General features: G+C 41.1%; 1 protein-coding gene across 1 annotated transcript; it reads right to left on the bottom strand.

The window, feature by feature from the left end:
• Positions 1 to 10,935: 10,935 nt before the first annotated feature.
• On the bottom strand, positions 10,936 to 12,365 carry LOC111210306. The gene is made up of 3 exons (XM_048761088.1): positions 12,218 to 12,365; positions 11,561 to 12,076; positions 10,936 to 11,441 (listed from the first exon to the last, which is right to left on the bottom strand). The coding sequence occupies exons 1-3, from the start codon at positions 12,363 to 12,365 to the stop codon at positions 10,936 to 10,938; spliced, it is 1,170 nt and encodes a 389-aa protein (XP_048617045.1).
• Positions 12,366 to 13,574: the final 1,209 nt, after the last annotated feature.

Here is a 13,574-nt window from a genome sequence, read left to right as displayed (position 1 = left end):
TAACGATAAATGTAATTATTATATGTGTATATATAATATTAACCAGTTGATGGCCCGTACCTTGTGTGTGCTAAATATAAATACTAATTTTTTTAATTATAATATTTAGTTTTATAAAAATTAAATTATTAAATTAAATACAAATTTAAATTATTATTATAAATTATAAAAATACAATATTCATATTGATAATCAATGTATTAATTTTTTTTGTTTTATTGTGTTATTTATGGAAAGTAGATTTTGGATCAAAATATTTTTTATAATAATAATTGAATTAGGAAACTTGGATTTGAAATTAAACACTTATTATATTTGTGGACTGAAAAAAAATCTAGTATTTGAGAAAAAAACACAAAATAATAAATCACAAACATTATCTATGTATCCTCGTAGACTATATTTATGTCATGTTTACTATTTTTCAAAATTTTAGTTTTCATGCTTCCATATATATTTTAATATTTTTAGTTAATTTTCATTTTGTAGTTTATATAATATTTACTATTTTGGTTTTAAATATAATATTTTGATAACATCTGTGATTTTACAGATAAATTCATTATGAGCATAAATTCATTTGTGATGTTGATTTTGGTAATATACAAATACAAAATTTTTTATTTTAAGATAGGAATATGATTGTTTGATATTAAATGTATAAAAAATCTTCAGCTTGTGCTTTCTTCCTGAGAAACCATGCTGAATCCTAAAAATGTTATCCCATAATTGTGGAGACCATAAGAAACAACCAAAAACCTCTTGAGTTTCTGTGCAGTGGATTTAAGGGTTACTGATCATGAGAATTGTGTTTTGTCGGAATGAACTTCATTAGTGGTTGGAATGTGGATGCACTTCCTAATCCGTCAAAGGAGCAACTACTTGAGATTGTTAAAAGGCTTTTGATAACTCAGGTAACATTCCTCTCCTTTGAACAGTTGAGATCAGAAAGCTACAACTTCTTTGTGAATGTATCTTCTCTCTAGTTTACAAGAAATGGATGATAAGTTCAAAAAAAACTTCATTAGTGGTTAAGAGATACTTATGTTTCTCATGGCTTCATCAGTGACTAAGGACATCTCCAAACCCACTCTATTTTTCACTGTAAAATAGAGTTTAGAATAAAAGTGATCCAATAATATTCTTTTTACTACTCTATAATAGAGTAAAAATGAGTTTACTCTTGTATATAGAATAAGTTGTATTTTTTTGTTCATCGCTCAATTTTCCACTCTAAAATAGAGTATCATTGGAGTATAATTCAACTCTATTATAGAGTTACTCTATTTTAGAGTAAAAATATAGAGTGAACCATTGACAATGGTCTAAGAGTTTTTGTTTTGTTTTATTGTTTGGCCTTTAGTAGGATTTTCTGTAACATCTACTGGACTCTGTGTGATAAAAGCTAAAAGTTCCATGACCCCCAAAATAGAAAACAGTAGAGCTTACTGCGGTAATGATCTGAAAATATGTTGTTTGCCAATATCCTGGATTTCTTGAATCGGTTGGTCATCCTAAGGCATAAAGGTCGTGTAGTTAGTGTTTTAACTGCTTTGACGAAAAATGGGGGAGTGTAGAACAGGAGAGGCTTTTGGATGAATAGATTCTTCGTATATGACAATGTAAGCCATAAGCGTAAACTTAAACTTTTTTTCTTCTAGCCTCAAGGATTTTTAAATTTTGGTTCGGTAGAGTACTGTACAAGTCATTTTAGCATACTAATCAAACAATAAATATTGGACCAGACACAAGGAATCCCAACAATTAGGCATGATTGGTTCAAACGCAAAGGTTGTGGTTCAAAAGCAACGGCAGCGGTTGCAGGAGTTTGCGGATGCAGGTGGTTGTAGTTTCTAGCGGTTTTAAGAGATTTGTACGACGGGTTCTGCGTTTAGAAATTTGTGTATTTGCGGGATACTTATGACTGGTTAACTACCAAATACAACAGCGGTTAAATAATAAATTAACAATATTTACATTTTATAACTACAAGAATATTAATATTATAATAAATATAAAAATTATATTTAGAAAGTTCTAGTTTTAAATTTTTAAAAATTATAGAAAATATTTTTATTGTAAAATTTTATAATATTACCTAAAATATAATAGATATATTTTAGTATTTTTATAATTCCAATTTAAAATTTTTATTGAATATTTTATTTTTGTATTTATATTGTTTAAAAAAAATTAAATTTTTTATCCTTTCACAACCGTTCGCTGCGAACGCTTGCTGTAACCAGCTTTTGAATTTATGAGATTTAGAACGGTTTGAAGCGGTTTGAGTGATTGTTGCAAAGCGCCAACAACCGCAAAAACTGCGTTTGCGTGTGGTAGCGGAGAAATCAGTCATACTCTTATTATCGGAGGTCTGAGGGGGAGAATAAAAGTCCAAGTCCCCTGTACAACTGCAATTAAACAAAGACTCCTGCTTCTTCTCCTCTATGTTGTCTAGTTCTGTCCAAGTTTTCAGAAACTGTGCTGAAACTTAAGTGTCATATGCCCGCACCCTGTGCCGCTGATATATATCGAATATTAAATATATATATGTTTTCCTATTTAAATTTTTCATCAGGGTGATTATTAATTTAAAGTTTTTTTTTGTTATTCTTAGGTTTAAACATTCCAAATTTGGGCATATTGCAATATCTTATTTTATATTATGTATGGAGTTTTCATTATCAAGATGGTGGGGAAATTAACCCAATGGGATGGACTTCTCATTATCAAGATGTTGCGGAAATTAACCCAATGGGATGAGTTTTTTCATTATTTGGGGAAATTTACCCAAACCACAAATATTTTATATTTTTGGAACCCAAGTGACAGATATCTTTTTCTTATATCTTTCTTATTCTTTCTCTTTTTGCCTTTTGGTCTCTTTTTTTACTTTTTTCTGATTCAAGTTTTTTTATCCTGTATTTCATTACTTTGTTTTTGTTTCTTGTCTCTCCCTTCGTTGCTTTAGAAGTGTCACTTCTGTAAACTCATGGTAACTCTTCTTTCCTCTTGTTTCTCCTTCCTTATTTTTTTTCCAGATCTATGCCTTTTTCAGAAATTTGTGCTGTCAGCACTCTTCCGCCGAGGCCACCAAACTCATTCTCACTAATTGTCAGTGGTATCCGTTCTTCCGCACCGAACTCATTTTCACTAATTGTCGGTGGTATCGCTGTCGAACGCTGATGCTCTCCACCACTACCTATAGAAATATATAGTTAAAGTTATTCACTATGTACTGTATTTTTTATTATTATTAAAATATCCATATGGTTCATTTGAGAACAAATTGTAGTTTGTCAATTTTTATGTATTCAATTTTTTTTAGAAATCGTAGTTTCCTAATTTCTTATCTATTCAATTTTTTTAGTTGATCAATGTTTTTTTTGAGAATTTTATATTTGTATGTGGTTGGTTGCATGTGTACTTGTGTGTTTCACGTTTTTACGTTTCTCCAATTCAATTACCCTGAATTCAGAACATGCAAAAGGAAACCAATTTGTATTTGCATTGAGTTCTACGGGTGTTGGGGTCAAAACCGGTCACGACGGAATCAATGCCTGAAAGTTTCCGGAAAACCAACTTTCGATTGATCCTTCAAAATTAGACATTCCCGGAAAACGGTTAATCAAGTAAAAGAGAGTTTTTCGCGGATGCGAACCGAGGAATGTCGAGAAGAGGATCAGTCTGGATGAGGTCTCAATCGTAAGTAAGGACCGACCACCTCGCCCTAGGGCGAGGACCGTCTCAACACGGGTCACCTCGCCCATGGACGAGGACGACCCGCACCGAGGTTACCTCGCCCATGGGTGAGAACGACCCGCACCGAGGTCACCTCGCCCATGGGCAAGGACGACCAGCGCCGAGGTCACCTCGCCCATGGGCAAGGACGACCCACACCGAGGTCACCTCGCCCATGGGCGAGGACGACCAGCGCCGAGGTCACCTCGCCGATGGGCGAGGACGACCCGCACCGAGGTCACCTCGCCCATGGGCGAGGACTGACCTCCTGTCCCGAAACCGTGCATCCTCGTCTAAGTTCCCGTAACACAATCCTCGGGCCTTTGGACGCAATACCCATGTCTCGTCTCGTTTAGGATTATCAAAGGAAAACTTCGGGAAAAGTTATAAAAACTTGGTCGTCGAAATGGATTCCTGCCTGCCGTATAAAATGGCTATGGTTAACTTGAACACCAGTTGCCTTAACTATACGGGGAATTGGAATCCTTTCTGAAAAACCAATGGCTGTTTCTTAGGAAAAATCGTAAAAACGTCGAAGTCCCAAAACGGCACAAAAGGGGCCTGAACCGCGACTAACCGGCCCACTTACGATTTTAGAACTGGATTGAGCCAAAGGCTGAAATGACGGTCTATCTTTTATTTTGCAGGAAAAGATAAATGTCAAGTTTCCGAAGATAATCATGAAGGGTGACGAAAAATAGAAAAGCCCATCTCGCGACGAATCCGGCCCAGGAAAAGGCGCAAACCGACCTAGAGAGAGTATATAAGGAGGACTTAAGGCGAGGAGCATGAGGGAGCTTTGTCAGAGCAAACTTAATACTTAGAGCAATTTAGGCAATTTTCCGTTTTTACTATCGAGCTGCGACTCGACTAGGTTAGAACTTAGGTGGCGAGACTAGCGAACGTACCGACAGCTCTCGTGGCCTAGGATCTTCCATGTTCACGTTCAAACGCGAATTCGGAAATAAGACCTCTTTGTTCTTTTTTTGCTCTTTTACGATTTATTACTTTCGACTCTTTCATATTGATTGTGTTGTGCGTGGCCCAGCAGATAACCGGGACCTTCAGGGAAGACTAGGTTAGCTTGGCTTTCCTCCGATTAACAAATTTCGACGGTGTGAATTCCGGTTCACACAGTTTGGTGCTAGAAGGAGGGGGGGGGGGTACAGATCTATCTCTCACGCAACCGCACACGCTCAGTCAGGTATGACGATCGACGCTGACAAATACAAGCAAACGCACGACGGGACTTCCCTCGATGCCAACGCTGAAAGAACTCCAGCTGGAAACGTATCCACGGTCACTTCGAACGCCGTGATACTGGACCAGATGAAAGAAATGTTCGCCTCCGCTCAGAAAAAAGTCAGACGAACAAGGAAAGCTCGTGGCCTCTCTCGCAAAACAGGTGGTAACCTTAACGGCGAAGGCCGAGAGTAAAAACCCTCGCTGATGTGCACCGGTTCGTGGATCAGTCCATTGGATCCAACCAGCATGGATACCAGGACGTTCTGAAAAATTTGACCAAGGTTCGTTCATCCGACTGTACCGGACACACTGACCGAGCCATCCCGCGTATGCCCCGATTGGAGCTTCGGCTCTAACCACGACCAGACTACCGATTTCCCCGTACTGAAGCTCGTCTTCCCCGACCAACTCGACATTCTAAGACTCACGGTCGAGCCAGACTTGACTTGGATCATGCCAGACTTGACAAGGATCATGCCAGACTTGACTTGGATCATGCATGTAACATCCCCGAACTGTTTTAGACATCGGTAGTCAGCCGGGCAACAATCAAACAAGAACATGCCCGAACGACCTTCCTCTACCAAGTCCGAAAGTGTTACGACGGGTTGAGAATAGACTTTCCAAGTCACAAACATAATTCTGTAACCCAAAATATGCATTCAAAACTCGTTTCCCCTAATCTTCGGCCTAAGCCTTTGCAACCCGTACCAAATCATAGAGTTGTGTTAGGTTTGACTAACCTAATATCAAATTCAACACGTCACGAATATAAAACATACTTTATTTCATATATATAAAACATGAAGTTCACAAACCCAAAATATTGTACATATGGTCCATGGACGCAGCCGAAAGTAAAACATACATTCATATATCTTGAAAACGAGTCTTTAGCAAAAGATGTCCAATCTACACTAGCTCCTACAGTTCCGCGCGCTATGGTCCTTTCTACTGCAAAATGATGTTAGGAGTGAGTGAACTAGTTTCACTCAGTGATCTAGGGTTCCTTATCTAGCATATACAACTACCCGTCATTCTAACCCCCGCCCCAAACACAAGCAAGACATGTAGTTCAACAATCAATATTCAAGATCAAAAAGCATGACCGATTTAAGCAATAAACCATTAAACCATAATAAATCAAACACTCTTTATGAGTGTCATATCAATCAACCATATATATATATATATATATATATATATATATATATATATATACTCCTAGGGCCCAACAGAATCATTCTTCCTCCACATAAGGGACACCGGCTGTAACACCCCCGAACCGTTTTAGACATCGGTCAGTCAGCCGGGCAACAATCAAACAAAGAACATGCCCGAACGACCTTCCTCTGCCAAGTCCGAAAGTGTTACGACGGGTTGAGAATAGACTTTCCAAGTCACAAACATAATTCTGTAACCCAGAATATCCATTCAAAACCCGTTTCCTCTAATCTTCGGTCTAAGGCTTTGCAACCCGTACCAAATCATAGAGTTGTGTTAGGTTGGACTAACCTAATATCAGATTCAACACGTCACGAATATAAAACATACTTTATTCCATATATATTAAACATGAAGTTCACAAGCCTAAAATATTATACATATGGTCCATGGACGCAGTCGAAAGTAAACATACATTTATATATCTTGAAAACGAGTCTATAGCAAAAGATGTCTAATCTACACCAGCTCCTACAGTTCCGCATCAAACCATTAAACCATATTAAATCAAAACACTCTTTATGAGTGTCGCATCAATCAAACAACATATATACATATATACTCCTAGGGCCCAACAGAATCATTCTTCCTCCACATAAGGGACACCGGCAATCCCTTCACTATTACACCACCAGATGTAGACGCTTGGGAATCGCCCGGTCACGGTCCTCAATCGGAATCGCCGTGCCCAGGTCCTCTATCGGACTCGCCGGGGGCTGTAACATCCACGTGTGACACTCGGCCTTGGTGATCAAGCCAAGTTAAACCGAGCCCACCACTCTCCGGACCACGACCGGCTTAGTGGTACCATTTTGAGGAAGCAATGACCTGCAAACTACTACTAGAACCACCAAGAGGTTCTCAAACAACAGTACCAACACGAGGTACACATTATAACAATATATAATAATCACACAATCACATTAATCCGGGTGCTTAGACTAGTCTTGCTATCCACTTAGCCCAGACATCGTCTCAAGCCTCGGATCCACAAACTGACACCTAGACCGGTCCGGCTATCCTAGCTCGGAAGCCATCTCCGATGTCAGGAACCTGCATTAATAATTCGTTAACAATCAATTAACCGTGACTCACAGTGATTAAGCGATGTGGCTCGACTCTTTGATTCCGGATGTTGACCAAACCCTTTTTCTCCCCTCCAAAATATTCGTCTTGGTACCGTCTTTGAATGGACTGGTCTGCACTGATCAGAACTCGGAAAGAACCTTCTTTCACTTCTGGACAGTCTTTCGGAGCTTCCCGGCAGTTTATCGGTCTCTGGAAATGTCTATACTTCTAAAGCACCTCAATTCTTTTTCTCTCTCTCTCTCTAGCCACGTTTTGCTTTGGTTTCTATGGAATGAGATGATTAAAAATGGTGAAGGGTGGCTGGGTATATATAGAAGTTGCCGGCCAATAAGAACATGCCACCTGATCGCATGTGTGTCGTCTCGCATGCTTCTGGTCGCATGCGTGGCGACACATGGGCATCCACATGCCCTGTTGCATGCCTCCTGGCAATGCCATAAGACACCTCCACGTCCACTTGCCCTTCAGCATGTCTGGTGTTCATGCACCGCGACACACGGGCCTCTGCATGTCGGTTCGCATGCGCAGATCGCAGGTACTGCGACACCTCGTGCTTCTGTGTGTCGAGCTGCATGGAACTGCTTCATGCACGTCTACACCTCCTTATTGTGTTGACACTCAGCAGGTTTAATGGTTGAGACCACGTCCTGACCCCTTAGATCAAGCCACCTCGAGCTTCTCAGTCGATTTGCGCGATTTCGGTCCTTCTGGTGAATTTCCGTGCCGTGATCAATCCGAAATATTTTTTCACTCCCGTTCTGATGAGCTAAATATGTTTAATAGACTCCAGACTAACCTTAATCTTTAGGATACAAATTTCCCGTGCCTTCGGCTTCCCCGAGAAATTCCATAAAACCGAAATTAGGGTTTTTTTTTTTTAAGAAGGGGTATTACATCCTCCTCCCCTTATTAGAATTCATCCCCGAATTCTCTAAGGATCCGGTGATCCCACTTCTTCCATCACTACATCTTCGTGGAAGAAATCTGGATGCAACGCTTTGAATCTTGATTCATCCTCCCAGGTCACAACTACACGGTTCCGCTTACCCCAGAAAACTTGGACTTGAGGAATTTCTCGATTCTTCAATCTTCGTATCCGACGTTCACCTATTCGGATTGGTCCCTCTGGATAAGTGAGGTTTGTTTGCAGGGTTTCGATTTTCTCTATCTCAATAGCGCTGGGATCATGAACATGTTTCCGCAGCATTGATACGTGAAATACTAGATGTATTTGCATCTCTTCAGGTAGGTTGAGACGATAAGCTACCTCTCTGATTTGTTGTATAATCTGGTAAGGCCCAATGAATCTTACCGCTAGTTTTCCGACCTTCCCAAATCGGTCCTTTCCTTTTTGAGCTGACACTTTTAGGTAAACCCAATCACCAATACTGAACACCACTTCTCACCTTGATTGATCGGCGTACTTCTTTTGTCTATCCTGCGCTTTCTTCATATTGGTTTGAATGATCTCCAACTATTTCATTTTCTCTTCTACAATTTCGGGTCCAAACTCTCTTCTTTCTCCAACTTCGGTCCAGCATAAAGGTGTTTTGCATGGCCTCCCATAAAGCGCCTCATATGGTGCCATACCTATGCAAGAATGAAAGCTGTTGTTGTAGGAGAATTCGATTAATGGTAAATGTTTTTTCCAGCTTCCCGCCCAATCCAATATACACATCCGCATCATATCCGCTATGGTGCGAATGGTTCTTTCGGTTTGGCCGTCCATCTCGGGATGATACGCGGTGCTTATGAACCACTTAGTTCCCACAGCTTCTTGTAACGCCTTCCCAAAATTTGAGGTGAATCTAGGATCTCGATCGGAGACTATATCTGTTGGCACACCATGCAACTTCACAATTTGATCCACATACATCTCTGCCAATACTTCTACCTTATCTGTTTCTTTCATAGGTAACAAGTGCGCCACCTTCGTCAGTCTGTCGACAATCACCCATATTGCATTATTTGATCTTCCTCGAGCCGGCGGTAACCCAGTGATGAAATCCATGGATATGGAATCCCATTTCCACTGAGGTACTGGTAATATTTGTAACAATCCTCCTGGAATCTGATGCTCGACTTTGACTTGTTAACAAGTTTGACATTGAGCCACCCATCGCGCCACTGATTTCTTCATTCCTGGCCAATGATAATACCTTCGGATATCTCGGTACATTTTCGTACTCCCGGGATGGATACTGAGTAACGAGTGATGTGCCAACTTCAAAATCTCATCTCGTAGGCCCTTCTCCCCGTGGTACTGATATCCTCCCATTAAGTAATAATGTACCATCTGCTGCCACATGATAGCCACTTGCGTTTGGAGCTTCTTGATTTTTAACTTCTGCGACGATCCCTTTTAACTTTTCATCACGTTGTTGCTCCTGTCTGATCCGTGCGAGTAAACCTGCCTGGTTTACGGCACGTATGCCTAAAGGCTCACTTAGCTCCCCTTGAATTGCCCATAAACTCATCAACTTGAGCTCACTTGATAGCGCTTCCACTTCCTTTCCAATATCAGATACCAACTTTCTACGACTTAGTGCATCTGCGACCACATTAGCTTTGCCTGGATGATATTGAATCTTCAGGTCGTAATCCGCCACAAACTCCATCCATCGCCTTTGTCGCAGGTTCAAATCAGGCTGTATGAACAAGTACTTGAGACTCTTATGATCTGTGAATACTTCCACGACGTCTCCATATAAGTAAGATCTCCAAATCCTTAACGCAAACACCACTGCCGCCATTTCTAAATCGTGTGTTGGGTAGTTCTCTTCATGTTTCCTGAGTTGCCTTGATGCATAAGCAATCACTCTGTCTTCCTGCATCAATACACAACCCGAGGAAACTTCTTACCTCAGTTACAATTGATGGCCTTTGCCATTCCTCGATGGCTTTCACCTTTTCCGAATCTACGGAAACTCCTTCTCCAGACACACGGTTCCCCAAGAACCCGATCTCTCTTTTCCAGAAAGAACACTTGCTGAACTTGGCATACAGCTTCTGGTTTCTTAACCGTTCCAACACTAGCTTCAAGTGTGCTTTGTGCTCGACCTCTGTCTTGGAATATATTAAAATGTCATCGATGAAGATTATCACGAACTTGTCGAGATAATCGTGGAAGACTTCATTCATCAATCTCATGAAGGCCGCCGGTGCGTTAGTAAGTCCAAAAGGCATTACTACGAACTCGTATTGTCCATAACGAGTTCTAAACGCAGTCTTCATGACATCACCTTCTGATATTGGAATCTGATGATAGCCCGACGCCAAGTCGATCTTCGAAAACCAACTTGCTCCCCTTAGCTGATCCAACAACTCGTCTATCCTCGGAAGAGGATACTTATCTTTGATGGTGATATTGTTGATTTCTCGATAATCAATGCAAAGTCGCATGCTACCATCCTTCTTCTTGACAAATAAGACCGGAGCTCCCCATGGTGAAGAGCTAGGTCTTATGAAACCTTTCTCCATTAAATCTTCAAGTTGTTTCTTCAACTCTGCTAACTCTGCGGGTGCCATGCGGTAAGGAGCCTTTGCTATCGGCTTAGCTCCAGGTTCCAAGTTAATTGTGAAAGGGTTACTCCGAGGTGGAGGTAACTCTTTTAATGCTGCAAACACATCCTCAAACTATTGTACTACCGTAATATCCGTAATTTTAACTCCAATTCTAGCGGGTCCTTTACTAGCAGTTACTGTTACCAGATACGCTTCTCCATCCTTAAGCAAATCTTCCACTCTCAAGGCAGCTACTAAAGACACAGACTCGCTTGGACTGATCCCGTAGAACACTATTTGCCGTTGCCCGTTCTCTTTGAACGAAATACGACCTTTTCCACAATCTAATTGTGCCCGATAGCCTGATAACCAATCCATGCCCAAGATAACTTCATATCCTTTTAAGGGCACCACCAACAAATCTGCCAAGAACATCTTCTCGCTAATGACTAACAGAACTCTTCTGAGGCATTCTTTTGCTTGGAGGGTTTGGTTTCCGAGAGTCATCACAGCCACATCCATCCTGTCAATCACAAATGAACCCACAAATTCGGCAGCTACCTCAGGGGCCACAAAGCTATGTGTTGCCCCCGAGTCGAACAATACATGTGTGGGATGTCCCGCAACATGTAAACTTCCTGCCACAACATCAATATATATATCAACAACATAAAATTATCCAATAGAAGGTAACCAATCCATCACAAGCAATAACACGACAAAAAATAAATCTAGTAAGGTTAAAGAACCCAAATACCTGTGATGGGACCCTTAGATGGACCTGGAAGTTTAGTATCCTCTAGTTCTAAAGCGTAAACTCTACCTCCTATAGCTTTCCTTTTTGGCGCTGGTGCGATTGCAGGTGGAGCTGGAGGAGGATGGACAGTGATTAGCGTAGCTGGGATAGGACGGTTGACGCTGCACTGCGTAGAGATGTGCCTTTTCTTTCCACACGTGAAACATGTAGGATTGTAGGAGTTAGACTGAAAGGATCCAGGTTTCTTCCCGTAGCATTCACTTGACTTATGGCCTATCTTGCCACAATTAAAGCATTTCCCTGTGAACAGAGATCGTCGACTTGGCCCTCCCGATTCCTTTTCCTTATCTTTACCCTTAAAAGATCTTTGGTTTCCACCATACTTTCCTTCTTGATGCTGCTTGGATTTCTTAGTTGCAGCCTTTTCAGCTTCCAATCCAATCTCCACATTCACAGCCTTTTCCACTAGCTCGGTGAGACTCTCGTAGTTACCGACTGCTAGTCTATTCTCTAACTCTGGTTTAAGACAAAACATAAAATTAGATATCATGGTCTCCTCATCATCTTGTCCTCGCAGCACGTGTCGTCACAGTCGCATAAATTCAGATTCATATTCTCTAACCGTCTTATCTCCTTGTACCAAGTTTGCAAACTGACGTTGAAGCCTTCGCTTAGATTCAGGAGTGAAGTACTTGCGTTCAAATTCTTGTTTGAATGCCGCCCAAGTGGTGACCATATGTCCTACTTGGTGATCCCTACTCTCCCACCATTCTGCCGCGTCTTTGTCTAAGTAATACACTGCCATCTCTTCTTAGATTCTTCGGAACACGTCATGGTCTCAAAGTTTTTCTCCAATGTTCGAAGCCACTGGTCGGCTTGAAATGGATCTGTCCCTCCTTCAAAATGTGGTGTCTTCATATTTTTCATGGCAGTTATCAACCGTAACATCGGTGTACTAACTGAAGGTTGTGGTGGCACGAGTGGCTGAGGTTGCACCTGAGGTTGTTGTTGTAATGACCTCGCTATCACGTCATGAAGCATCTTCAGAGTGTGCTCCATTCCTACTCCTTGTTGTGGTTGATCATGAACTTCTGGTTAAATCGGGTTGTTCCGCCTTATTGGTCTTGGTCCTTGAACACCCGACTCGCTATCATCTGTTTCTGGTCTTCTCCTTACAGTACGGTTTGGTGGAAAGTTTTCTTCTGGTGGTATATCTTGATCATGTCCAAACAGATTGTTGTTTCTTCTTACGTTTTCTTCACTGGATCCTTGGTTGGTGTGCGCCAGTGTTTGCACCTTTCCCTTGGATTCATATCCCAATCCTCTTCTTCTCGAGACTCTGTCTATACCCATCATCCAATCTTGTCCCCAATCACTCCTTCCCCTCCTTGCCATCTGCAATCCACAAACAGGGAATTCCTATTTAGATTACTAATTAGAGCGGAACTCTGCTGGTTTCCTAATACATCTTCTGCGACACATTTGACTCGATAAAACACGGAAAGTACATGATTGACCGCATGATCTAAACCATGCTCTGATACCACCTCTGTAACACCCCCGAACCGTTTTAGACATCGGCCAGTCAGCCGGGCAACAATCAAACAAGAACATGCCCGAACGACCTTCCTCTGCCAAGTCCGAAAGTGTAACGACGGGTTGAGAATAGACTTTCCAAGTCTCAAACATAATTCTGTAACCCAGACTATCCATTCAAAACTCGTTTCCTCTAATCTTCGGCCTAAGGCTTTGCAACCCGTACCAAATCATAGAGTTGTGTTATGTTGGACTAACCTAATATCAGATTCAACACGTCACGAATATAAAACATACTTTATTCCATATATATAAAACATGAAGTTCACAAGCCTAAAATATTATACATATGGTCCATGGACGCAGTCGAAAGTAAACATACATTTATATATCTTGAAAACGAGTCTATAGCAAAAGATGTCCAATCTACATCAGCTCCTACAGTTCCGCGAGCGCTAGGGTCCTTTTTACTGGTCAC

The sequence above is a fragment of the Brassica napus genome, chromosome C6, assembly GCF_020379485.1.
Source record: "Brassica napus cultivar Da-Ae chromosome C6, Da-Ae, whole genome shotgun sequence".
Classification (NCBI taxonomy): domain Eukaryota; kingdom Viridiplantae; phylum Streptophyta; class Magnoliopsida; order Brassicales; family Brassicaceae; genus Brassica; species Brassica napus.
Note: the sequence above shows the minus strand (reverse complement) of the source record. Positions and strands in the feature narration are given on the sequence as shown.